Raw genomic sequence first — 26,912 nt, 5'->3', positions numbered from 1 at the left:
TTAATATCTCATCAAATATTTGCTCTGTGCATTTGCCTGCCTTTGATAGAGATGCACATCAATCATTAATGAGTGTTTTAAGGTAGCTCAAAGGTATTTTGTTGAATACAGAGAAAATCCTCCCACGTTGACTTGCAGGGGATCAAGTGCCCCCTGTCCAGCCCAATGCCTCGCCGAGAAGGTTTGAATCACAGCATGGGTTTGCTAAAGGAATTTCTTGCGGATACGGGTCCGTTTTGAAAGGCAGAAGCAGAAGGGCAGCTTCTCAACCAGCTGCTGAAGTATAAAAGTAACATGACATCTCAAATAAAAATTAAAACAGGGTCCAAAGTCACCTGTGCATAAACATGTATGCAGTGCAGACTAATCCCACGGGGGCTCAGCGGCCCGTCCCCGCAGAGGGGAGATGGCAGAGAAGCAGGGACCCCCTGGGGTGGCTCGGGGGGCCCTGGGCTTACCTGATTTCCGCAGCGTGGCCCTGGGGAGCCCGGGGGGCAGGTGCTGCCCCGCGCCCCACGACACGGGGCCGCAGGGGCTGAGGCTGCCGCTTCTGCCTGGCTGCGCTCGTGCCTGCATGACTTTTGGCCGGGTCCGACGAAGCTGTCTGGCTCCTGCCAGGTCTCTCCGGTGGGAGCGTCACGTGGAGGCGGCTGCTGCACCGTCGCTCCCTCCCCGCCGCTCTCACCGCCCCATGGGGACCCCACGGAGGGCTGGAGCTCAGCCGGCAGAAGCCGGCGGCCTTGCCCGCTCCTCAGTGCTGGTCCCAAAGGTCTCTCTGCCACCCTGAAAACTTGCTCCCTTTGCTCTTCGCTGCTGGATGATGTTTTCCCAGGGTGGATGAATGAGCTAATCGTTTTTTCCCCCCAAAGCAAACAGCTCTGAGTGTGCCCGGGCGCCCAAGCAGCCTGCTCAGCACGGCCGACGTTGCCGGCAGAGAGGTCACGTCCCTGCTCCACGGAGGACGATTTCTCCTAAGCATGCCTTAACCACGCTCCTGGAGAAATCAGATCGCCCCAGAGGAAGCCGCACGCCCACTCTCTTTAGCAACCACTGCAACAGCCAAGCCCGGCACCAGGGCAACCGCTCAAGTTATCGTGATTATTCCCCGGCGTGTTGCAACACCCTGTCATCTACTAACTGCTGCACGGTCTGGGGGGAGCAGCAGCTGCACCCCGTGGGTAAGGGCTGCGGGAGGGAGAAGCAGCCCCTGCACGGGTGCCACGGGCATCCTGGTGGTACCAGGGCTGTGCGATGCCACTGCATTGCTGCCTCAGGCTCCCACTGCCCCAGGTCTCATCCTGCTGAGATGCAGTCCCTGCCTGGATCGGGCCCCTCGTCCCCCATCCTCGCTGTGGCTGGAGGTACCATGTTGGCTGTCCCTGAATTGCTATGGCCTGAGAAACCAGAGGCTGCAAAGCTGGGGGAGGAGGAGTTAAACCACCCCAGCAGCTCATTTTGGCTCTTTAGATGGGTGCTGTGGTCCAGCTCTGCCCAGGTTGCCTGTGCCAGCCTGCAGGTGCCCAGTGTTTCGGTCCCAGGAGGTGGGCAGGGATGGGGAAAAAACATTTCCACCCAGAGGAAGGGGATAAGGGAAGCCGGGTGGGACCGACATGGTGCCCAGCCACATTCACATGGTGCAGCACCCATGGGTGCACGCACTGTGACGGTCACATCCTGGCCTGACATTCCCAGCCCCGTGAAGGACTGGAGAAAGAGGCCAGGCTGCCATGGGCATGGGGGTGCTTATTCACTTATTTTCACCTCTCCACATTTTGCTCCTCTCCATGTCCCAGCATTTTCCCCCATCCCAGCCGTGTTTTCCAGCCAAGGGCTCAGCAGCACCGGGTGTGAGCAGAAGCCCCAACTTCTCCCAGCTCGCCTGGCAAAGCCCTCTGTGGGGCAGCACCAGCTGCTGGCACTCACCCAAGCCACCGCTCCTGGGCTTCCCGCTTCCACTCGGACACTTGGGCTGAAGGGAATATTCTTTCTGGAAGAAAAGACAAGGGAGAAATGGGAAAGGACTGTACAGGTATTGCTCTGTTACAGGAGATGAAACGTAGGAGGAGTTGCCAGTCATTTGCTACTAGAGACTTAAAAAAAAATTATTATTTTTTTTAACCTCCTGACCGGGAGCTGTTAAATTTAATTGGCATGGAGCATCAGATGCAGGAGACAAGAGGCAGGCTGGTCCACATTCCCCGGTGTGTGCTATGTGCGTACGTGTGCTTGCATGACTGTGGTCAGCCTGTCCTGACCAGCCGTGGGTTAGACATGGGCAGGGTTTTGAAGATCACACGCAATTTTTGCCCCAAGACCAAGGCTGTGGTGGAGGACAGGGCTTTAAGTGGAGAGGCTGTGCAGTTTGTCTGCTCAAACTGCAACCTGCCTCGCAGCCCACGTGTGCCCCATAAGCTTTTTGTGGCCGTGCAGATTCCCCTCACATCGCCCATTGCCCCATAGCCTGGCTGCTCACATACACACTCCAAAAAAACATTTGGCTCGATTTCCAACTGAAAAAGAGATGGAAGCACATCTGTCCTACTCCCCTCGGGTTGCCTTTGAACAGGCTAAGGGGCAGGTGGTGAGCTTCAGGTCTGAGTTCACTGGAGATGTGTCAAAGGGGGAAAAGAGCATAATTTTAAACCTGCTTTAAGCTCCTGAGTAAGTGTGGTTATGGCTGATAGATGCGTGAGTGGAAAAGGGCTGTGATCCATCAGCACCTGCTTTCATCTGAGTAAAACGAATTGGAAAAAGGCAAGCTAAATTTTTTGGACATACTTCTGTCTGATATGCCCTGGTGCCTGACCAGCTGCACATCTGGGCTCCTCTGTGCAGGGAAGTGGGTTTGCGGGGTGCTTAGGATCTCCCATCCTGAGCCAAAGGACTTTCTATGGCAAAGCTGTTTTCCTAGGAGCTTTTTGCACAACAATTCTCTTTGCTATCTAAATTAGTAAGCAATCTCACCCTGTGCTCCTGAGTCTTTGGGATTAACAAAAAGCTTTTGTATTCCCCCTGTAGCTCCCTGAAGGTTACTGTGTGAAGGCGGTTGATTGCTGGGTGATATTTATCTGGAGTGGCTCCTGCAGACAAGGAGTTGCGTCATTCACCAACTGCCCCCGTGTTTCTTATGGAGTGGCTTCGTGTCCCAGGAGAAGGTGACATGGGGAGCTCATCCCAGCATCACTCATTGCGTCTCCTGTGCCCCGCACGTCCCTGTGTTGCTGTGAATGCTGTGGGGGTTTTGCAGGAGGGGGTCTTGTTTGGAGGTGTCACCTCCGGAGGAGCAAGCCCAGGGGAGTCCCTGTGCCAGGAGCTGGCAGAAGAGCCGGCTCATTTCTTGGGACGTTGACTCTGCCCTGCTGAGGAAGTGATGCGTTTTTTTCATTCAACGTGCATGTAAAGGGAAAATAACGCTGTGCTGAGTGTGCACCTGGAGTGTCACTGATGGGTGGCTGTGCAGTTAATGAAGGAATGCTGGGAAGAGGAAGATGGCTCTGGGGGAGCCCACAGCCAGGTCCTCGTTACTGTGGCTGTACGTTAGATTGACTTTTAGCTGCTGAGTTACTTTGCTAGCGATGCTGGCTGTCATTTCTCTAGCCAATTGCTGTGGCACCAGGAGCTTTCTTGTGTGGACATGTCTCCTGTGTATTAAAAAACCCAGACATGTCAGGTGAGTGCCCAACACAAATACTGGCTTTTCCATGCTTGTGTAATGCAGCCAGCTGACGTGAATGCAATGACAGGGAGATAACGCTGCCGCTGAGGTGGGCTTGCTGTCCACCCAGCCGCACCGCTGGGGAGCCTCGATGCGAGCTGTGAATTACAGAGCAGACAGCTCTGCCTGGCCCTGCCTGCCTGTATCTTTATTAAATCTCCACTCTCAGCATGGGGTTGGGAGCGCAGCATCGTTGCCAGTCATGTCCGGGCTCCCGATCCGCAGACAAAATTCTGGCCTTGCTGAAGTCGCCTGGGGCTGGGACTTGAAGGCAGACAGCATTTCACCTCCTGCTGCCGGGAGGTCTTGGAGGCTGGTTAAATATTTCCTCAGCTGGGTTAATGCTAGACATTGGCTCAGGTGCTGCTTGTGGTGGTGGGGACCGGCCGGGCAGCCCAGCCCTCCTTCCCACTCTGTGTGCCCTGGCCCCCAGCACAAATTTCATGTAATCCTACTACAATCTAAGAAGTCGTGCTGGCTGCGCTGTGGCGGTGACCTTGGCAGTGGCAAAGCCAAGGGCAGGGGACGTGTAGGCTGGTCAGAGCTCTGCCTGGTCCCCAATACCTGGTCACCTCTGTGGCACAGGGTGGCCGGAAACACGCTCCTGCTAATCTCCACTCGAGCCATTAGTGTGTTTGCAGAGCAGGACGGCTTCTCGCACCTCCCTGGCTCGCAGGGGAGAGTTAATGATTACCCAGATGATAGAGATTTTTGCCTGCTCCTCATGAAACAAAGCAGGTTACATGACTCTGTCCCCAACCCAGCTGGGCAGGGGGACGGGTACTGCAGGAGTCAGAGGACTTCGTTTGTCACAGTGAGGGCTCAGACGGGGAGGCTGTATTATAGTAAATGGGCAGAAAATGCCTGCTATTTCCTCAAACCTCCTATTCCCATGTGAAAATCACTTGTGCGTGCAGTGCGACTGCATCTTGCCAGGAGTAAGAAGTAGTAATAAAATCTAGCATTGGATAGTAACACTGTGCCCCTCTGCAGGTGAGCAGGACAGATGCAAGCGTGCCAGGCGGATGAAGGAGAAGCTGCCCCAAGCCCACCTGGTGCTTCCATCCATGGCAGCAGCAACCAGCCGGCAGTGGCCCCGGCCAGGGAATTTCTCCAGCAAGAAAGGAAGGATCCTGAAGACACTGCTGATGAGAGCAGGTACCACTTCCAACCCACAGGACGGGTCCTGTCTGGGATCCCCAGCATGCTTCGACCATGTCAGTCAGGACACCTACCACTTCAGCTGGAATTAGCCTGGCTATTAAGTGGGGTTAAATGCAACAAAGCAACATAAAGTATAAACAGTAAGTAGTCTCACGTACTTTTACTGTTCTATGTTACTCGCAAACATCCTGGGCATCATTACATCCCAGCAGAACCATGCCTGGCCCCAACTCTGATTCACAGCAAAGAGCTCCTGCAGCAAATGTCTGGAGGCAGTTTCACAAGTGTAGGCTGCTTTGAACCACCAGCCCTAACCAGGCATCCTCCTCCACGGCTCCCCGCTCAGGGAGTGCAACGCTCCTACTGCAGCTTAAAGCCAGCCTTCCCGTGTAAACCATTAATCAGTATTACTTGTCCTACACATGGGTGCTCTAATATTTACTTCCAGCAAAATTGATAGCCAGTAATTTTGGACCATGTCTGTGCTTTGATGAAAGCAGTTAGGGAAATGAGCTGTCAGTGTGGTCAGAGTGCAAGCCACGGAAAGGGCGAGGAGGATGGCTTCAGGCAGGTTCAGATCAATACAAGTGCCATTAAGGTGCAATATCATAACATCTATATTGCACTGTAGCCAAAGTCTGAGTGAATAAATTAGGCAAGAAATTGCTGCAAACAGATCATGGTGATAAAGAGGTATTAAAGTGGGCAAAATGCCACCCAGGCTGAGAACTGATGTGAATCTCCCACAGACCTGGTTTTAGCAGGGTTGGAAATTGCCCAACCTATTTGGGAGTAGATGGGCTCAGAGAAAGGTACTTTGTCCATAAGGTGCTGTAGCAGCTGCTGACATCGGTGTTCAATGAATGAACATATCCGTTGATTAAAATAGTCCTATTGCTTAACCCAGAGGCTTTGAAAGAAGTTGTCATGACCTGGAACAAGGCATTGATGGTTGGCAGATTGAAGCCAGCATTTTTGTGTGCAATGAAGCCACAAAACCTGGGATTTAGAGGTTAGCCAAATTGTACTCTGCCACTGCTTTCAATTAGCCCCAAATACCCTCTTGCTGCTCCCGGTGCTCTGTATGAAAACGTCTCTTACATGCTCCTGGATGCTGAGACACCGTCTAAGCTGTTGCCCAAATTTCCTGTGTTATTGCTGAATTCTGGTCTATCTGTGCTCATTTGCAGCATCTGGGACTGATCCAGAGACCTCAATGAAATCATCCACTGGAAGAAACTTTTGAGGATTAGTAAGAATTTTTCCCATCTGTGATGTCAATGCACAAAAATCTGTCAGCTTGATTGTTTTGCTGCAAAGTCTTGCCATGTGAGGCGTTGAGGCTTATTTGATTCAGCAAGCTGGTGCACATGTTTTCCGGGATGATACCATTTTCTTGTTAAGGAGAAACAGAAAAAATCAGCAGCATGCCCCAATGCCTAGCCTTGCTGCTAACTCCCTGCTGGCCTTGGCCGGAGGAAGTGCTGTAGTTTAGATGAATTTCCAAAATTTCTTGAGGGCTCAGAAAGGCAGTATAACACCCCCTCCCTCTGGACCTGGCAGACTGGGCTCTGCCTTCCCGGTGGAGGTCATGATGTAGCTGCTATTGGGGCTGTTGTGAGAAACTGTGGGTTCCTCTCCCTTGCAGGGCAGAGCAATGCTGGGTTCGGGAGAGTTACTTCCCGGTGGGGAGCTTGACCGTTGTCCTGGTTTCAGCTGGGATAGAGTTAATTTTCTTTCTAGTAGCTAGTATAGTGTTATGTTTTGGATTTAGTATGAGAAGAATGTTGATAACACACTGATGTTTTCAGTTTTTGCTAAGTAGTGTTTATATGAAGTCATGGATTTTTTCAGCTTCTCATGCCCAGCCAGCAAGAAGGCTGGAGAGGCACAAGAAGTTGGGAGGGGACACAGCCAGGGCAGCTGACCCAGACTGGCCAAAGGAACATTCCATACCATGTGATGTCATACCCAGTATATAAACTGGGGGGAGTTGGCCTGGGGGGGATCGCTGCTTGGGGACTAACTGGGTGTCAGTTGGTGGGTGGTGAGCAATTGCATTTTGCATCACTTGTTTTGTATATTCCTTTTGTTATTATTGTTGTATTTTTTTAATTATTATTATTATCATTTTCTTCCTTTCTGTCCTATTAAACTGCTCTTATCTCAACCCACAAGTTTTACATTTTTTCCCCCAATTCTCTCTCCCATCCCACTGAGTGGGGGGAAAGTGAGTGAGTGGCTGCGTGGTGCTTCGTCGCTGGCTGGGGTTAAACCACAACCACCATGCACATTCCTCCGCTCCCAGCTCATTACGGGACACTATTATTTTGGCAGGTTTTGCAATTGGGGCTGGCAGGGACCCAGGAGTCCATGTCCAGGCACATCCCAGAGCTCCTGAGCCAGCAGCTGTGACATCTGCTGCCACGGCACTGCCTTTGTGATGGGAAGGGGTCTCAGCAGGGTCTCCGAACCACCACGGCATCCAGTGCTTGCTCCAGCCCAGCACCCAGCCCCACGGCTCCCTGTGCCGGGCTGCCTGTCGCTCTGCCGCCCTTGTCCAGCACCTGCCCGGGGGGGAGCAGGTTTTTCAAGTGAAGCTGTGAGCTTGTATTACTCCCGGTCCCTGGCCACAACCATAGCTGATTTCACTATCGTATTGCAAAGGGCTCTAAGAAATATCAAGTTATTGGCGTAACATTTCATTACCGGTCTCTTGACCTCTACAGATCTGCAGCATTTCTTGGGGTAAGGCAGAGCTGAGGGCGGATGCTTGCAGCCAGTCTTATGAGGGCAACCAGGCGCTTCGGGGATTTTTTGACAACAGCAATTTGTAAATTTAGGCTTGCAGAAGGAGGCTGGGCTCTCCGTCTGGATATGGGGCCAGGCTCACGTTACTGCAGCTCCAGTGCCGCTCTCTCAGGGAGCACCACCCAGGTGGCCACTTTGCTGCCTAGTCGAGTGGAAAATTGCAAATGCTTCAAATAGCACTTGGTGTTATTTTATTCATAAAGAAAACATGATTTGACACAGATGAATGCCGCGCTGACCTCCGCCTGTCTTTGTCACCAATGGCACTCCCCTCCCAAATTTGCCTGGCGGGGCTGGCCCCAGAAGCATAGCCCTCCTGCGGCCCTGAAAGCTGGCAAATTGAGTCTGATTTCACGGACTGACCAGAAAAAAGTGCAAAAAAGCTAAAGCCGGGAAGCAGCAGCATGGGAAGGGGAGCTTGCTGGTGCCGCCAGCCCTGGGACGGGGATCCCCACCAAAATCCCCGGCAAGCACGGGGCCCTGTGGCTGGGGAGATGGAGTGCGATGCACCAGACCTCAGCCAAAAATTTCCTGCAGATTAATGAGAGCAACCAGTGACAGGGCTCAGCCCCATGGCAGCCGGTGCGCAACGCTCATTTGTCAGCATTCAAGCTGACTGTGAAGACCGACATCCTGCTGCGAAGGGCACAGGGAGGCACTCGGCAGCTCCCCAGCACAGACTGGAGCAGCGCATCCATCCATTGGCGTGGTGCCGATGGACCTGCTGTTCTCCCTCGGTCCTAAGGAAATCCTTGCCTGCAGTTCAGTGCTTTTTAATCTGGTCCTTTGCAATGTGCAGAGCACATAATGCTGCTGCATGCCAGGACAAAGTCAAATTCTTGCCCTGCTCTCTGTTGGCAATACCTGCATCGCCCATCTCAATGTTGGTAGCAGCAGTTAAGCTGTTGCTATGGATAAACCATTTTTTACCTGTCTCAGGAGCTGTTTTTGCCCTGTGCTGGAGGTGTGGTACCACTGATGATGTGAAAGACTGCTCCACTATTTCTGGGGATGCTGCTGACTGCATGGGAAGAGCATCAGTCACCGGCACAAAAGGGCTCCAGCAGCTCTGGAGCGAATTGCTGTCATGCTGCAGAGGGACCATTAAGACTCCCTAAAGTACCTTGAAAAATGGCATTTTGCAAAAATGGAGACTTATGCCACATGAATAATAGGGACAATATTTATTTCTGGCACTGTGCCACACTGAGCTACCAGGCTGCAGTGGCATCATTACTCCATTTCACAACTAGGGACTATATGTTAAGGGCCAAGGATAGTGCTGTCATCAGAAATCTGCTCTTCTGACACCACCTTGTTGTGCTTGTTACCTGGCCAGTGTCACCACAATTGGTCCTTAGCTTGGAAAAACGGGGTTTGAGAAAAATAAGGGCAGAAATGCCCCAGCAGCCCCAGGCACTGCTGGTAGCAGGCTGGCAAGGCAGAGCGGGGTGGTCTGTTCCCTGCGGGCAGTGTGTGCCAGTGGCAGCTGGCTGGGTCCTGTGCAGGGGGGACCCCAAAAGGGAGGAGTTCTGGCTGTCATCTGGGATGAGATGCCACCTGCCAGGCTGCCCGCCACCACGGGCTGCAAATGGAGGAGGCAGCAGAGGAAAAGGCGAAGCGTCCTGTTACTGCAGGGTTCACGAGAAGGCAGCAGGCACCACTCGAACAAGCTCCCCACGAGCAGAGTGAAGCAGCGAAGCAGTGAAGCCTCTAATTGCTTTAATCCATTTTTATTTGAAGACCGCTGAGCCATCCCAGACCTGGCAGCTGCTGCATTTCCCGTGCAGTGATCTTCTTGGTCTCCCCACGAGTGTATCGTGCACCTCCCTTCAGTCTGAGCCCTCTTCTGTGGCTCCCACGCAGCCCCAGATGCTGCAGGCAGCATTGGCCGGTGCCAGCCAGCCTCTGCCCTTCCTCTGGAGCGGCTGGCAGCACGCTCCTCTGCGTCCTGCCCAGCACCTTCAACCATGGATCAAACCCCTGTGTCACAGCTTCTCATGCACAGACTGGTGAGATGTGCTCGGTTGCCTTACTGGCCTGGGGCGTGCGTGTTCTGCACTTGTGTGCGCACCTGTACGCTGCTTCGGGGCAAAGTCGGCTGTCTGGAGGGTCGGTGTGGATATCCTGGCAGCTGGTTTTGCACAGTGCTGAAGGGTGCAGCACGTAGGCTGCTGATCCGGCACAGCTGCAGAAGCAGCAGTGCAGGTTGGGGAAGGCAGAGCCTTAAACTGGGGCAGCTGTGTCAAAATTAATTCCCTGCCTGCATTGAGCCCATGTAAGCCCTCTCAGGACCAATATGTCAGCCTCTCTGGAGGTGGGGAGTGGGTTGCATTAGGTGTTGGAGCTGGTTTACCTGTGCTGTCTGGGTACATGGGATGAAGAGGTAAGAAATAAAGCTGTGATCTCTTTCCAGGAGCTAGAGCAACCCACTGTAATGAGTTTGGCTTCTGAGGGCTGGGATGCTACAGCATTTTATTTTACTTTCTTTGAAAGCTACAAAAGCCTGGAGCAGCGTCTCTGCTTAATGAGAGTCCCCAGATGTCACCACCTGGGGGACTTTAAGGGGTTGAAGAAGAGGCAGGATAAAGTCACCTTAGAGGGCTTCTGCGGAGGTTTTGGGACCAGCCCTGGCCCAGCTCTCCTGCTCTGTGCTGGGCTGTGTCAGATGGATGAGATGACTTACAGGTGTTTGCTGTCTCATAAGACTGAGCTGTTACTTTCTAGGTGTATGTTATTTTTGCGCAGAAATGGGCTTTTCATCAATGATTTCCCCACTGTCATGAGGCACTTGGAATTTTTCAGGTGTGCAAAGTCATCAACTCTTGTTCCTGTCCCTTTAAACCAAGGCTTGTTGCAAGCAGCACATGACAAACCCTTCTCCCCAAGCAGTGCAATGCTTCACAACACTGAAATGTTGTGGTTCCCACTTGCCTTCTGGTTTTTGGATTTGCTCCCGGGGCCAGTGCCACCAAACAACTGGTGGCATTCAGTGACTGTCGGTGGGACTTGTTCTGCTCCTGGGCCTTGGCACCTGTGGTCCCTCTTGCTGAAAGCAGAGTGGCAGCCCTGGCTGGCGAGGGGGGACAGCCACCGCTCCAGGGGCAGAGCAGGCAGGGTCCCACGGAGGGCTCTTGTGCTGCCTGAGCACAGGGATGCTTTGAAAGAGCTGGCAGGGACACTGGCTACCAGCTTTCTGAAATAGCTGTCAGGGAGAGCCAGGAAAATCCCACTGTGCCTGCCAGTCTGTGGAGCATGATGGGGCAGCGGTGTCCCAGCCCAACGCCTCGGAGGGCTGCGTCCCTATAATGTCCCCTCTCGCACGAGAGGGGCTGCTGCACCACGGAGCCTCTCCTGGGTGTCACGAGCTGCTGCGTTTCGTGCCTCCCTGTCTTTCTGTGGTGGAGCTCTTCCATCCCTTCTGGGAGCAATTTGGGCCTTATTCCTCATCTCATTTTTGAAGCAGTTTCAATTCCAGCTACTGCCCATGCTGGTAGCTGAAGGGAAGATGCTGGTGATGACAGGTCCTGGGACTGCCTCCTGTGATCGGTGTCCCTGTACCAGGACAGCCACTGTGCTAGTCCTTTCATGGCAGTTTCTTCCCTGTGCTCTGCTCCACTGGCATGAAACAGCCCTTTTCTTATTATAAACCTCTCCTCTGCCAGCCACAGCTCCTCTGGTTCGCCTTATTCACTCCTCTGCGTTCCAAAACAAGGGCCCAGGATTTTTGTAGTCAGGATAAGATTTTCTAAGCTCTTGAATGGCAAGAACCAGCTTTTTGGTCTATCTGTATCTTTCATTTAATAATACAGACTTCCTAAAATTTCCCTTTAAATGTTGCCTTGGCATTTTGCAGCTCTGCTCCCTGCTGGACCACAGTTTTTGCAGTCAGTGCTAATCAAGAAAAGTGATGGTGCTGAGCGCAGTGGATGCTGCTGTAGCTGGAGTTACCATGCATGCATGGACCTCGTCCTGGGCTGATGCCAAGCAGGATACATGGGTGCGGAGCTGAACTGTCAGGGTTAGTGCCACAGGAGGGATGTCTGCTTTTTGGTGTTTACCTGTGTGTGGGGTCTGGGGAAGGGAGTTCCTTGCTCAGCATTAAGTGATGCTGGGAAGATATGACTGCTGCTTCTTGCCTCCTTCAGGATGGGTGGAAAACCCTGAAAATCACAGCTTTTATCTCTTATTCTCTCCCTGCCCTGTGACAGCAGCAGACAGATGCCTTTTTAAGACTAAGACTAGTCTCCTGACAGACAAGATGACTGACTTTTACACAGATGCTTAGCAGGAACATGACCCTGCTATTACCCACAGCAGAGCTGCTGGAAGGACAGTGGCACTTATTTATCTGTTTGAGAGCCTCCTCCTGCCAACAAGGGGCAGAGCAAGAGAGTTATTCCACCTCCCACCCTTTTGCAGAGGAATTTTTTTAGGACTTGCTTTTTATTCTGGAGCTGAATTGTTGATTTTTTTTTTGTAGCCTTCACTTCCTTGTGCCCTGAAGAGAAGGGTGGATGAAAGACCAGAGAGTATGTCCTGCGTGAGCTGGGACACAGGTGAAAGCACTTCTCCAGCCAGGCTGTGGGGTTACCCTCACTGGTGAGGTGAGTTGTGTTTGTGGGGAAATCCCACCAGCAGCTCCCAGAAATGCTGGTCTTATCCTTCTGCAACGCTCAGATGGCGGAGTTTTAAAGGATGCTCTCAAAGCCCCAGTTTTCAGCATGGGCAGCCAGGTACTGCGTTTTGCTTGAACAAGTGGAACCTCTCTCCCTGGCGCTGGCATGCTGCCTCTTGTTGTTTTAAACAAGCTGCAGAGCAAAGCTCCCCGCTCAGCAGCAAGGCTAATCCGGGCTCATCTGACATTAGTGTAAACTGACACTCTTGGGAATTTGGGGACAGAAAACTTTCCCTGGGGAAACAGCCACTATGCAAACCCTGCCTTGAGAAACCAAGGAGAAAAGCAGCGGAGAGGTGCAGGAGCCTGGAAACAATCCCCTCTGCTGCCTGGGGGTCTGGGGGCATCTGTCTGGGCACCCTGGGGAGCTGCTGCCGGGGAGGCTGTGCTTGCAGGATTATTTGAAGGTGGTTTGCTGTAGTTGGAGGGATGTTAGCCGCGTTCCTGTGCCCAGTGGGGCTGGTGCTCTGCAGAGCTGAGGAATCGGCAGGGAATCGGCACGGACTCTGCAGCACCCCTGAACCGGCCCCTGTCAAAGTCCGTGCCTTGAAGTCCCCTGGCAGGGACTGTGTCTTGCTGGAGCCCTGCTGTTGGCTTGGACCCACGGGACAGTGGTGATACCAGAACAGGTTTTTTGGGAGCAGCTGCAGCCTTTGAAAGTAGAAATGTCCTTGGAGCCCCACTGTCAGCCTTTCCGGTCCCTTTTGTTGTGGAGCTGGGGATTGCCTTGCATTCCACAATCCGCCACTGTAATCCCCTTGGAGTGCTGCTCAGGTCTAAATTTAAAAGGGGTGCAGCTGAGACTGCTAATGCAGGCGGTGCTGGCGAGGGGTGCTGAGCCTTCCTCCCACTCTGCGCTCCTGTGCGGGTCCTCTCTGGGCTGTAGCTGGTGGATGGGGTCATGCCTGCAGACCCCCGTGCCCTGAGCTGTGCTGGTTCTGCGAGGGCTGGGGGAAGGAGAGCTTTCCTGCCTGTCACCTGCACCCAACCTGGTCCTCTGGGAGGGCTGGAGCCCACTCTTCAGGCCCACCCTGGAAATGCAGCAGAAGGAGCTTTCTTGTTTCTATCCCCCCTCAGCTTCAGCCTAAGGGTAAAGCACTGACCCAGGAGCTGCCAGTCAAACATCCCTGCTTGGTGCCAGCTGGGCGGTGGCACAGCTTTTTGTCAACCGGAGCAGCGTTTGGGAGGCTGAAACAGGAGTGAAATCTCTGACCTTTCGGTGCCCATGAAAGTAAAACTGTCTCAGAGCTTTTTGGGGCTGCCAGCAAGCTGGTGTGACAGGAGATCCTGAGCTCCCGGGAACATTTCAAAGCCAGGCCATTTGGTGCCGGGTTGTGGTGGGATCGTGGTGTTTTGGAAAGAGGGAGCAATGGGAAAAGCTGTCCAAAAGCCATCTGGTCTGGTGGTCGGGAGGCCGGCGTAGATTGCTTTGCATGCAAGGAGGGCTGAACTGGGTGGCACTGAGCCAAGCCTGACCTAACCAGCTTATTTCCCTGCTTTCAGTAATGCCTGCACAAATGCGCTGGGGCCTGAAGGTCACGGCCACGTGAGCAAAGGTCTGGGGATTAGCTGTGGGCAGAGCACGGCTCCTCCCGGGTCTGCTGTCGTAGCCCTGCGCCCCAGGAACGATCGTGGCTCCCCTGTGTGCTGCAGCCAGCGTGGCGTCGGCACCTCGGATGGGTGGCGGAGAAGCAGGGGGCTGGCTGGGAACAGCACCTCCTGTACCTGGCATTTCTCTGAGGTCCAGGAAAATAGATAAATGTTTACTAGTCCCACATCAGCCCCGATTTTCCTTCCAGGTGTTGGTAACACTGGCCAGCGGGTTGCTCTTACGCATGTTACCCCTGCAACAGTGTCTATCTCTGCTTTTGGAAGAAAGCCCAGCAGGTTTGCAAACTTCTGAAAGGCACCTGGTTTGGATGTGCCCACACCTCTGAAGGCCACAGACCATGCTCAGCTGGGCATGCAGGGTGCCTCCTGGGGCAAAGTGTCACTGCTGCCCCCACTGTAATAGAAGTTATTGACCTAGTGTGGTGCATGAGTGCATTTCTCTTGGAGCTGGGAGACAAGCTACAGAAGTCTAATATTGGATCAGGGTATCACAACTGAATAGTGATGATACGTCTCTAGGCACTGATGTCATCAGACATGAAAGCAAAATGACATCTAACAGCATTCTCAGCACAATCATCTCTAGCTGCCTCTGCATGGCATCTGACTCCATAAAGTCCCATTTCCTTTTGGAGCTGTTTGACTGCTCTCTGTGGGGGATTTGGAGGAAAGGGAGATGTGTGTGGGTGCCAAGGGACCTGGCCCAGCTCCTCCCTATCCTGGGAGGCTCCTAGCAGCAATTCACAGGCCAAGAAATAGTTGGGGCTTGGTCTCCACCGCATCTGTGGGAAACAGCCCTCGGGCTGCCGGACGGGCTCGGAGCAAACCTGATGTTTCTCCCTGGAAAGCCAAACTTTGCCTGTCCTACTGCAATGCTCTGATCCCCTCCCCTCTGTCCTGAAAGCCCCGGCAGGCCCTGATGCTGAGCCCATCAGGTGGAATTACTTAATCCAGCTCTGACGAGTGACACCCACACCCAGGAGCAGGTCCCTCTAATCCCTCACTGCCATCAGCCGCCTTAGCACATGCAGGGCAAAACAAACACCACGTGAGCACATGGTGCCTTCTCCATCATCCCGCCACTGCTTCAGCAGCCCTGAATAAAACTGCCCCGTTACCTTTTTCCCGTGAGCCGCCCCCATGGTCCAACGTGTTGGCTGTGCTCCGCTCACCCGGGCTGTGGGACCGGCTGGCTCTCTGTGGTCACCGGCCCCGTTACTCCCGGGGGGATACGCGGCCGTGTAGCTCCTGGCCCCTCGGTGGCTGCTGCGGGGAGACGTAGGTGAAATCCAGCCCGTCTGCAGTGGGGTCGGGCGGGAAAGCTTGCTTTTCCTCCCTTCTCCCAGCACGTGGAGAACTCATTTTCTTCATGCACCTAACGGCTGGCTCGCGCCCAGGCTCTGCCCGGGCACAAAGGCAGCTTTCATGCTGCGGATGCCCGGTTTCTAAGCCGGGATCCGTATTTTGAGAGGCTGTGGAAGATTACAGTAATTGCACTTGACAGGGCAAGATGTCACAGGATGCGGATTCGCCCGGCTGCGGGGCCCCGGCACCCGTTGGTCCTTGCCTGTGGCATCCTTCCCAGCTGCTCCTTTGGTGCTTTGCCGAAATAAATCCGTACCCCCAAAATAAAGGAAGATTATCCCTCTGCTACCTATCTGCATTCTGGCTCTTGGCTCCTGTTGCAGCACTGGATTTTGCAAACTTTGCTCCTGCAAATGCCCCAGGCTGCCTGTTTGCTGCTGCAGTGCTGGAGCTCACCGTGGCCCACAGGTGAGCCCAGGTTACCCGGAGCTGCGTCCTGGGAGGCCGCACAGGTCAGGGCTTGTGTTTGCTGAACTCTGTGGGGGATGCGGCACAGTGAAAACCAGCCAGGTAGGTGCCTGTCTCCGCAGTAATACAGCTTTCAAAATGCCAAGGTGCTAAAAAAACTCATTTGGGGATTGCTGTCCCTGCATCCACCACCCTTCTCAGATCTTTCTGAAAAATGAGCAAGTTAAATTTGACTCCTGAAGCCATATTTATACCACTGCCTCCCAGACTCTGGACTTTTGAAAAGCTCCAATTTATTTATCAGGACATAGTGGCTTTAGCAGGAATGGTTCTTCAAAAGACTGGCTGCTGATTAAGGTCCCTGCACAGGAGTTGCACTTTTAGCTCTCCCTATTGTATTGAAAATAGTGATGTACCTTAGTAACTGCTCCGTGGTGGATTCAGAGCTAGTTTTAACAGTCTGTAGCTTGCTGAAACAAATTTCCTTTATTTTGGCTTTAAACCAGATTTCTAACGCGCATTGCAAAGGGCTAGGAAGAGTTTCCTGTGGCTGAAAGGGGCTGGTTGTTTTCTAGGCTGTAGCTGATGCTGTGTGCTGGTTTACCTCATGCAGCCGCCTTTACAGCTCTTAGGCTGTTTTCAGTTTGGCTTACGAGAGAATCTAGATCCTTTGAGGGGGCTTAAAATAGTTGGCATATTTATGCTGGTGGTGCAGCAGGGCTGTGTGATGTGAGGGCTGTTGTGTCTGTTGCGTTGTGTTATTTCTCGCTGCTGCTACGGGTAGGGATGATTCAGCGCTTGGGATTAACCGCTGCTGTTGAAGCGGATTTAGGGATTGATTTATGGAGGAGGCTTCCCTCGGTGCGATCAGGTGCACGTTAAGAGCACAGGAGGATAAGCAGGGATAAAATACTACAGCATTGGGGAATTCCTCTGTGATGGCTGTTTGGGGGTTTTACTTCAGTTTTGCCTTTGGAAGTTCTTATAGGGGTTACACAGTTTGTTTTGGGATTTTCTTCTTGGTTAGGGAAAACCAATTGCCTTGCTGGTTTTGGATGGCAGTGCTGGGTTTTGGATCCAGGGTTTTGTCCCTAAGGTGGCCGGTGCAGGACAGGCTGTGTCTCTTTCTGGCCTTATCCTGCCAATGCTCCTCACTTCTGCTCTCCTGGGGTGACCTGAGGGCTCAGGTAACGGGTGAGAACTGCCTGTTAGAAGCCGTGCTGGGGCAAACCCTGCCGTTACAGGCAGAAAAGGCTGTGCAGGATAGCCTGTTACCCTGCGCAGCTCCAAATGCTCCAGCAGAAATGCTCCACGCTCATCTTCTGCAAAACTGCTAGTCTGCTTTAAAGAATGGGGAAAAAACAGATATGGCTATAGGAAATTAAAGGCTGTATATGATGCAAATTTGTCCCTGTCCGTGATAACAGATAAGCCCAGGTCATCACCCATGTAGCTTATCTGATCTCAGCAATGCTTGCGCTCGGGAAGGTTTTGGGTACAGATGGTTGTTGGGTGAATGCATCCAGACACGAGCTGGGGGCAGATGCTCCCCCAGGACCTCCTTGGTGTTGGGCAGCAGCACCCTGGAAGGAGGTCTGGGGGGCTTTTGCCAGCCTGTATTTGGGCAGGGAGCTCTCCCCCGCTGGCAGTGTCGGCTGGGCCTGGGTTGGGGTGCAGCTCCTGGAGCAAAGCGGGTGCGTGGGTGCTGGCAGCGGGGTGCCAGCCCGGGGGTGTTTTATCGCTCCAGACTGATGCTGGCTCCGGCTCTGCCGGTAAAAGGCTCCCACCTATTGGTTATGCTGCACAACTTCAGCTGCCTGAGAAACTTGGACATCCATCCCTCCGTCTCCGAGGGCAAAGTGAGATTGGCACGTCCCTGGCATTAACCTGATCTTTGATGGGGACATGCCACGGAGGATTTAGCTTGGATTTAACCCAGGGAAGGTTCAAGTGAGTGGGGGAAATGCTTTGGTCTACAAATATTAACCTAATGTTGCTGCAAGCCATCCCTGTGGCCTTCTGGCCTTATTGTGGCTGTAGGAGGCAGTGGGGGGTTGGCAGGAGCTCCAGGGGGAAACCACCGAGGGCTGAGCATCCCCAGGGATCACTTTGCCCTGTGCCATGTGGGGAGGGGGATCCCCCACGTGCAGTGCCCTGGGATGGGTGATGGTGATGCCCAGCTGGTGGCAGAGGACATGGCATGCTGTGCCCGCAGGGAAAAGCGTGGATTATGCTTGAAAATGGAAGTGAGAAGGTAGTGGTTTATAATACAATATCTTATTTAAGAAATCTGAAAAACCTTCTACAAAGTTTTTGGTTTAAAGACAGAAAAATAAAATACCCCAAACTGACCCATAGATGAGGACAGCTCAGCTGAAACCTGGCTGGGCATTTGCTCAGGCTCTGCAGGCTCTTCTCCAAGCCCTGTGCAGCCCCTGATGTGAAATGGCCGGTTTCTGGGAGTGGGCAGCCACTGCTGGGCTATGTGACCGGGCAGTGGTGGGGCTGGGGTCCCTGCGAGACTGGTCTTGCCTCCGTGGCAGGCTGAGGCTTGTTGCTAATCCATCTTTCTCGGGGCACAGCCCTCCATCTCCAGCATCTCAGGCCAGCCATCGTATTTATTTTTCTTCTCATCATTTTTGATGTGCTGCAGGAAAAAAAGAGAGAGAGAGAAAATGAATGAGGAGGTTGGTAGCACAGTGCAAGTTTGCAGTGTGGCAAAACTTGCAGCTTGGTTCGACATGGGGATAACACCACTGGCCCATGTCTTCTGCAAACAGGTAGGTGAGATGTAGCTCAGGAGGTGCCACTAAGAGGGTGGGAGCCTCCAGAGCTGGTGGCAGGGGAGGGCCACATACCTCTTCAAAGGGGCTCTTGTTATTCAGACCTTTCGCTCCCAAGAAGACCCAGTTGTCCCGGAAGCCCAGCTTGCTCACGTGGCTGCTGCCCAGCTCCATAAATTGTGTCCGTACTTTGTCATTCATCCTGAAAGAGGGCAAGAAGGTGTTAGTGTGGTGCCAGGTGGCTGTCTCCTCCTGTCCCCTCTGCTGCTGGCAGCGGCACCTCCAGCTCCCCTCAGCTGTGGGTTTTTGGGGAGCCAGGTGTTGCTCCTGGGGCCAAACTCACTTTGTGGCAGGGTCATCATAGCTGGCTGTCAGCACGATGGTGCCATACTTGATCTCTTGGAGGAAGGTATCCAGTTTGTTAATGTCTGGGAGAGAAGAGCATTAGGGAAAGAAAAAGGGATTTAGCAGGGACTGCTGCGTGGCAGCTGGGGGAAGCACCTCTGAGTCAGTGGGAAATATCCTGACTGTGCTGGTGATGGCCAAGATTTTGGGGTCATGGGCTTGGGGAAGGATGGGCTCCCAGATGATGCATTCCCCATCTTGTGTTCCCACCTGGGCTGTTCCGCAGCACCTAGGGCTGGCCCTTTCCTCCGGCCAGTACAACTGCAGAGGGGAATTTGCTCCTCAACTTTGCTCGCTAACTGTGAAATCTAGTTACACGAATTTACTTCTCAACACAAGAAATGAACCCGCTCGGCCGCAGAGCTGCCTGCCCTGTGATCATGCCTTCGGCTGTATTGCGGGAATTATTCCTCATCCTGCATCCGTGGGATGCTCGAGTCCAACGCCCCATCTAGTGGCACAGGAGCTGACTGACTGCCTTCTCCTTCCCTGGGCCTCTCCCACCGCATGCCTCGCTTGCAAACTCAGCCAGAAATCTCATGATACTGGTGTTTCTCCTTAAAACTCTAGAGTTACCAAGAATAGGCTGCAAAACCAAAAAGCAGAAAGGGCGATTGATCCTTGGAGAAGGCTCAAACAGCAAAGGGTAAATCAAAAGCACTATAGGGTTCATTTTAGCACATGATTTTGAGGAGTTCTGCCAAAATTCTGGAGAATTGTTAACAGCTTTGAAACAATGGTGGGATTTGCAGCATCCTGCAAGTCAGTGCCAACTGGACTGTGAGTGGGTGCTGCCCTGGCTCAGGGCATCTTCTTGCTGTTAGGAAGATTGTTTGAAGCTGTCAGGTGCAGGGACATGGTCTTTGCTGCCACCAGGCTCTGCTCCATGTGCTCAGCTTTGCTGGGGCTGGGGGCTGCATCTCACCTGCCATGCTCTGAGCTCCTCATTTATCCTCCTGAGAAAGCCAGGGAAACAAGCAGCTGCTCAGCCACCACCAGCTTTCAAAAACTGAGTTGAAAGTTGCAAAATCTCAGGATTAGTGTAACTACCTGATCTTAGAAAGTAGCCTGTCTCAGGTCTCAAGCGCCCTGGTTTATTCAGTTTAGTGGAATTACGTTTTTCAGGCTATTATGCACATGTAAAAGGAACAAGAAGCCAATCTCAGATGCAGATGCATTATCAGGATTCTGGGATCAATGGCCTCAGAGAAAGCTGAGCTTTTACTGCCCGAGCTGGCAATCCTGGTGAAAGACTACTAGACTTTATCGTTAAATACATGGCAGAGGAGCAGCCTAAATTGCCGGCAGCTAGTAGTGCTGGCATGAGCCCTGGCTGGGAACCACCAAGCAGCAAACTGACCACGCTTACCTCCAGAGTACATGTCAAATGAGTCAGTTTTCAGGAGCTGCCCGCTTGTTCCTGAAAGGTTAAAATTCAAAACAAAGCACAGTGAGTTTGCACTGTTGTGGCTCTAGGCTTTGCCTGGCCACCAGCTTGGGGTTCTTGCTGCAAAATGCTTTGCTCATCCCTCAGTGTGTCATATTTGCTGCGATGGCAAATGTGTTGCTTGGTGGAGTTCATGGAGCCATTGTGCATGACCCAGGTGGGTTTGTTCCCATCTTCCTGGCAGTGCTCGTAACTATAATTGTGGATGTGCACCCCATGCAACACCGGACTGATGTGCTTTTGGCTCAGCCATGGTGCCTGGGATGGGGTCCCCGGTGGCCCATTCCCTTCTGGGGGAGGAAGGGACCACAGCCATGGCGTGGGGTTAGTGCCCACCCGACTCACCATTCACTAGAGCGATGTTCAGACCTCTGCCAATGTTGTTTTTCATGCTGCTCATGAGGCTGGAAAGGAAAGCAGAGAGCACCAGTAAGCACAGAGATGCTGGTGCCAGTGAAACTCTGATGGGGCAAAGTGGCTGAAGACAGCAAAATATCCCCAGAAGTGGTTGTGAAGAAAACTATTTCCAGATTTTTTAACTACAAATGCACCATGATGCCCTTTGACATGCTCGGCAGAAGCCAAACTCAAGCCCAGGCCAGCCACGGCTCCCCCGTCCCCGCTGTGTGTTGCTTACACCATGTCGTCGAAGCAGATGGAGGGTCCCACCACGTTTGCGGCGCCGCTGGTGATCTTGAAGGCAAAATGGTCCTTGGGGCAGCTCTTGTTCCCGCACTTGTGCTGGGGCAGCTGCTTGCCTGCGAGGGAGGAGCGGAGCTGCAAGCCATGGTGTTGGCCCCACGGGGGGACACTGGCTGCGTCCCCGAAGGGCTGAGCAGGGCTGGCACTGGGGCACAGTGGTCCACAAAGGGGGCAACACCTGGACCAGCTTCTTGCGTGAAGGAGGCTTGTCCTGGGGCTGGGACCAGCTTCTTGTTTGAGGTTTACGGTGCCAAGGCTTGGGGTGGGGTGGGACAAGCTGGGTGCCAGGTGCTGCTCTGGGTGTAAGCAGCGGGACGGCACTGCTGATGCCATGGGGATTGCAGAGCGGTGTGTGCCGGGGAGCGTTTGGAGCTGGCACTGGTTCAAGGCCAGCCCCTTGGGGCTTTTCTGCCCGGAGCTTCCCCATTCTTGGCCAGGGTAGGGACTTGTGCCACATGGCACGCACAGGGCCTGTGACCTGGTTCCTGCCGTAGCCTGTGGCCTGGGAGCATTTCTGCTGGGGCAGGGGGATCGCGTGGGTGTTTGTGTGTTTGCAGAACCCGCCAAAGCCACTGCTGCTGTGTGCAATAATGAAATTCCTCCGTGTTTGGAGGGTGGGATTTTTGCCTTGGGAACGGGGCTCCTGAAGGCAGCTATCATGCTTCCACCATCACCCTTAGCCCTGGAGCGGTGTTGGGTGATGGAGATGAAGTTGAGAGCGGTACTCACTGCTGGGCTTGTTGATGGCACCTGTGGGTACCAAGCAGGAGGGTTAGACACCTCGGAGAGCTGCTCCTCTTTCCCAAGCCAGGAGCAGCTGTTCAGGCACAAGCTCTCCAAAACTGCTCCCCGTGGCTGCAAGCACCCCCGGAGCCACCCGCCCTGGTGCAGCTTCCCAGTGTGCTGTCCCCTCCCCGCCCCGATGGTCAGAGCTGGTGGCTATAGCCTTGGCCAGGGACTGCAAGTGCAAGTGTTCGTGGCAACTATATGCAGCTCCGGGGTCTGGCTTGCAATGGGGCTGCCCGCACCCTCCCTCTGGACCCGGCTGGACCCCTGCCGGCACCTCACCGAGCCAGCTTCGCGGGCTGATGGCTTTCCAGCTCCGATCGAAGAATGTCTGCACGATGAACCATGTGCTCAGCAGCGTGATGAGCAGCACCGTGTACCGGATCACAACTGCAAGGAGTAGGAGAGGAGCCAGGTGAGAGCAGCAGCAGCATGGGTCGGGGACTGGAGCATCCCTCTGGCTTCTCGGGGACTTGGTCCATGTGTCCCCATGTTACAAAGCACAAGGTGACAGCCAGCACTTGTGTGGTGTGGGAAGGCAGCTAACACTCCTTCCTTTATTCTCTAAATGGACTCTGATCTCTTAATTAATATCTCTAGAGCATGTGATGATGCTCAGATAGGCATTACCCTTCTACTGGGAGGCACTATTCATATTTCTCTCTGCATTAAAGTAAATCTGATAATTAGTTAGAAAGCTATGTAAATCCAAATATTCCTTACCTTCCCAGCGCTGGGAAGGCTACTATCCCCCAATTAGTCACTAGCTACAGCCGAGCGGCTGATAATACAAATGTGATTGGCCTTTGGCTTTAAAGCACTGCTCATCAGAGCAAAACGTTCCAGTCCTGCATGGAAAGAGAGTAGAAGAATATACTTATATTGCAGCTGAATGGCTCTTATGGAACCAGGAATGTCTCACTACCCATCTCTTCCCAGCCACAGAGGGTTTCACTGGGAAAAATACAACAGGCTGAAATCTACACAAATCTTTTAAAAACCTCATGCTTATACACAGGCTCTTTCCCCTGCCTGTGGCAGGGGAAGGTCAGGGTATCTGGGCTTGGAAGGGGTCACGTAGATGAGAAGGAAGCATAAAGAACTGTAGAAAAATGGACAGAGAAAAGTAAATCTCTGTCTCCCTCCTTACCTGCCACCCGCATGGTGGTGGGGAGAGAGACTGCAACTGAGGGGGTGGCCAACGGTCACAGGTCACCCTGAGGAAAAGAATTAAATACCATAAAGTATTCCTGTAACCCACCAAAACCAGGCAGATATTAGACGAAAAAATAATTGTTATGTTTAGGCATATTTGCAATAACTAGAAGGTCATTAAAGATGTATAAATTCCTATCAGGCACACATGCTCAGTCCCACCCTGATGTTGAAGTCCTGGCTTCCATACGTCGGAGCAGACTGCACTGATTGAGCTTGCTTCATTTTTAAGCCCCTGAACTCTTCACTGTGACTGTCCGCTGCCCTGTGTGTTCCTGTTTCACATCCTTTTCTCAGTAATAGATCATGCTTTTCTATTCTGCTGATAGTGATGAGCTCAAGGAGTGTGTTTTCAATCATGGCTTTGCTGCATTTCATTCTGGGATGATGCAAAGTAGGTTTCAAATATTACGGGCTGCAAAATGCCACCTGAGGACAAGCTGTGATTTGGCCTTGCCCAGTCAAGGGAATATGCGGGAACAAGCTCGTCCTCCTTAAAATCAGAAAGGGAAGGGAAGAAGGGCAGTGCCACTGAGCTGGGCAGAGCAGCCAGGTTTGGGGACACCTGACTTAAGAACAGAAATATTTCCACTTGTCCAAATCCTGCAGCATCTTCACCCATGTGAATGGGGAGTGGTTGTAATTTGGAGTGTGAACTATTTCCTACCTGAGCGAGTCCATCTGCCCCCTCTCTCCTGCTGCTGCTCCAACGAATCGGACGGGCACCTGCCACCCCACGCACAGGGCTCCCGGGGCTGGGGACCCACTCCTACCTTTGAAATTCAGGGCTGCAGCCTGGTGAACATCCGTCCTGGAAACCACCCCGCAGTCCTAAGGCAAACTGTTATGTGTGAGATGTGTGCTCAGCGTTAAAGAGCCTAATGTTAACTAAAGCAGCCCTTTAGTGAGGCTTGGCATAGAAAATTTGTGAAAGAGCTATACCGAGAGTTGCTTTTCCTGTTTGAAGGGTAAATAAGGAGCAACGGGTTGTAGCAGGGCTGGGCTGAAAGTTGATTTCAGGCTGCTGTGTCACGAGGAAGGAGAGAAGAGCTTTTGTCTCCTGCCCAGCCCTGCTCCGGGTCCCCTACCAGGGCTTGACCTCAGGGAAATTGCCCATGGCCGCATGACTGACCGTGGCCGTGATGCAGCATCCTCCGTTGGCCCTGGAGGGACTTTGCAGTGGCCCAGGGTGGCCGGTGCCTGGCTGGAGTGGCAGCCCTGCCGTGACATCTCAGCCGTCCGGAGCCCGGCACTGCTCCCCACGAGACCGCTCCGCTCTGCCCACGTCTGCCGTGAGGCTGTGGCAAGGAGGAGCTGCCAAAGGCAGCTAGTGGCTTCCCACAGGAGAGCGGCCTCGTGGCTTACCTGCATTTTAAAGGAAGCCTTGGAAGGTATTGGTGTACCCTTGGTATCGCAGCAGTGAGGTTTTGATAGGGTAAGCACACTTGCTTCCCAGCAGCATCTCGCTTCTCTCTGCAGCTATCCCTCCCAGGGGAAGGTGATTGTGAGCAGGAATCTGTCTCTGCGGGAGGTGGCATGGGGGGTCTGTGATGCTGGCAGCCCTTCCCCACACCACCTTGTCCTGGTCCATCCCAGCCCCCTGGCACAGTATCCCTGAAATGGGTTTTAAACTCATGTTGGACGTGGTGTGAACAAGCCCATTTCACTGAGCTGGTGGAAGAGCCATAGACCTGAAAATGGACAGTTTAAAGGTTTTGGAGTACAAATGCTGCCCGTGGCTGGATCTGGAGGGACAGCCTCTTTTTGCTCCTTTCAGCATGAAGTTTTGCTTTTTAAATGTAGGGAGTCTCCCCCACACCTGGCTTCCCAGCCCAGTGCCTGATCTGGTGATGGGTATGATGGCGGCAGAAGAACAGTCCTTAAAATCCCCCTTGGCAAGTTGCAAAGTCTTCGAAAGTGGTATTGGTTTGCTTTTGGAGCTTGCTGAGTTCCCCCTCAAATGCCATGAGGAGACCCTGGAGCTGGTGAGGGTTCAGACCTGGGCTGTGATTTGGGCACAGCGAGTGGAGAAAAACTCCACTGGGTTTGCAAAACCGTCCCCATTTGGTCCCTGCCATTGTGGGGGATGCCAGCCTCACCAGGGCCTATTGCACAGTGCTCTCCTTGCCAAACTTGTGGTTTTCCTGTGCACATATTGATTTCATTGCAGAGGAAGAGAAATGGAAAAATAAACAGATAAACGCTACTGCTTTAGGGAAGTCATGTATTTATTTGGGCTATTTATCTTCACCTTAATCCCAGGTAAAAGTTATTGGGTGAAGTCCCTGGGTGGTGAAATACCTGGAACCTGATTGCATTACAAGAGGGTAGCCCTGTCCTGGGATTTCTATTATATTCTTAATTGTTTGGATTTCTTTTTTTTTTTTTTTTCTCCTAAGGCTGTGCCAGAAAAATGACAACTGTGCTCTGGCATCTGCCAGAGACTGACTTGCAGGACAGGAAGAAAGGAAAGAACTGCAGTGGGTGATAAACAGAGTTATTTGTCTAATAAACCTGAAATATATTTGCTTGAAAACTATTCCAGGAACAAAAAGGTTCTCGGACAAACATTGCTAAAGAGCTCCATGGTGTTCTAAGGCAAAGGCTCCACCATGAGCCCACTCAGGACTGAAGTGCTGCTTGCTAGTGCCGAGTTATTGCTGCCAGGAAGAAACCCAGGCAGATCCCTGCCCTCGCAGGGAGGTTTTCCAGGATGCAGTGGGCGATACGTTCCTGTTTCTTCCCAGCGCTGCAGGAAAACTTCACTTCTCTTCCCCAGAAACTTCTGTCTTTGTTGGGTTTGGGGTTTGTTTGTTTTTTTTTTTTTTTTTTTTTTTTTCTTCTTTTGAGCCCCACATGTCCCTTTCTCTCCATGTAGGTCCCTGACCATGAAGGAGACATCATTTTGGTGTGGGGTGGGGATACAGCTCCAAAGAGGGCGTCTGCCAGATGTCACCTATGCCCACGCCCAGTGAGTCATCGCTCCAAAAGTCAGGGTTTTCCTGCAAAACTGAACACAGGGATGCAGAATAGGGACTGGTGTGGGGTGGGTCCACAGTCACCGTGTGTCCAGGGCTGGTCCCACCACAGGGGAATGGAGGATGCCACAATGCCATTTTCAGTCTCAAAAGAGGTCAATCTGACTGAGCTTTGCTGAGTTACTCAACAGGAGAGCACTGTTTGCCAGAGGGCTTATAAATTCCTTGGCTCATAAAAATGCTTGGCCAGCTGCTGCATCCACCAAACAGCTGGAGAGGGCATCTTATGGTGAAACCGCCCCCAGCACAAGTCAATAGTTAACCAGGGTGAGGCCCTGATCCTGAAACAGAAGCCAAACAGGATTCATGGTGGTGGTGGGCAGGGGTAAGGGGCTAAATCACTATGAGCTTGCCTCTTCTGCGAGGTTTCCCCAAGCAGTGAATCAAGAGCTGCAGCAGGGATGAGAGATGGAGGGGAGGGATTGCATCCCCTGCAGCATGGGAATGGTGGCCAGCAACTCGGCGGGGATCCCTGTACCATAGATTGCAGATTGTACCAAAGTGGTCTGTGCCAAAACCCCAGGGCAAAAGGAGGGACACCAGTGCTGGTGCTCAGGGCTGGCAGCAAGCTGTCTGCCGGGAAGAAGCACTTCTTGGGGCCAAAAGCGCAGGGTAACTGTGGGCCATGTGGCAGTCCCTCCACTGGGCAGCCATGGTGAAGGGCTCTGGTTTTTAGTAATTGCACATATGAAAGGACCTGAAATGTATCTTTGGCAGCTAGCAAAGCCCTGGGTGCCAGCACCCTGAGGGCTCCCGGTCGGTGCCTGGGTGTCCTGCAGTTGGG

General features: G+C 52.9%; 2 protein-coding genes across 3 annotated transcripts in view; both read right to left on the bottom strand.

Annotated features, from left to right (window-relative positions):
- Positions 1–15,274, bottom strand: part of FAM107A (family with sequence similarity 107 member A) — a 29,186-nt gene extending 13,912 nt beyond the window's left edge. The window contains exons 1-2 of one of the 2 annotated variants that reach the window (XM_069812035.1): positions 15,098–15,274; positions 1,924–1,987 (exon numbers count right to left, since the gene is read on the bottom strand). In XM_069812035.1, coding sequence (XP_069668136.1) covers positions 1,924–1,987; positions 15,098–15,121 — 88 coding nt within the window. In that variant the 5' untranslated portion in view covers positions 15,122–15,274. Of the gene's footprint in view, positions 1–458; positions 1,876–1,923; positions 1,988–15,097 lie in introns of those variants that run through there. The other variant, XM_009927702.2, reaches the window with a different exon arrangement.
- A 2,553-nt stretch (positions 15,275–17,827) lies between these two features.
- FAM3D (FAM3 metabolism regulating signaling molecule D) lies at positions 17,828–24,207 on the bottom strand. The gene is made up of 10 exons (XM_069769918.1): positions 24,179–24,207; positions 23,026–23,092; positions 22,158–22,347; positions 21,819–21,839; positions 21,025–21,145; positions 20,733–20,791; positions 20,310–20,360; positions 18,879–18,963; positions 18,611–18,737; positions 17,828–18,399 (listed from the first exon to the last, which is right to left on the bottom strand). Exons 1-10 carry the CDS (start codon positions 24,205–24,207, stop codon positions 18,310–18,312), a joined length of 840 nt encoding a protein of 279 aa, XP_069626019.1. The 3' UTR covers positions 17,828–18,309.
- Positions 24,208–26,912: the final 2,705 nt, after the last annotated feature.

Source organism: Haliaeetus albicilla, chromosome 24 (assembly GCF_947461875.1).
Source record: "Haliaeetus albicilla chromosome 24, bHalAlb1.1, whole genome shotgun sequence".
Taxonomy (NCBI): domain Eukaryota; kingdom Metazoa; phylum Chordata; class Aves; order Accipitriformes; family Accipitridae; genus Haliaeetus; species Haliaeetus albicilla.
This window is presented reverse-complemented; position numbering and strand designations above follow the sequence as displayed.

Excerpts from the sequence above, each read along its gene's own strand:
- FAM3D (XM_069769918.1), bottom strand. The coding sequence starts at position 24,207 with ATGGGCAATTTCCCTGAGGTCAAGCCCTG. Across the intron at positions 20,792-21,024 it reads ATCTGCTTCGACGACATGGT|CCTCATGAGCAGCATGAAAA; the intron begins GTAAGCAACACA and ends TTTCCTTTCCAG. Across the intron at positions 18,964-20,309 it reads ATTTGACATGTACTCTGGAG|ACATTAACAAACTGGATACC; the intron begins GTAAGCGTGGTC and ends CTTCTCTCCCAG.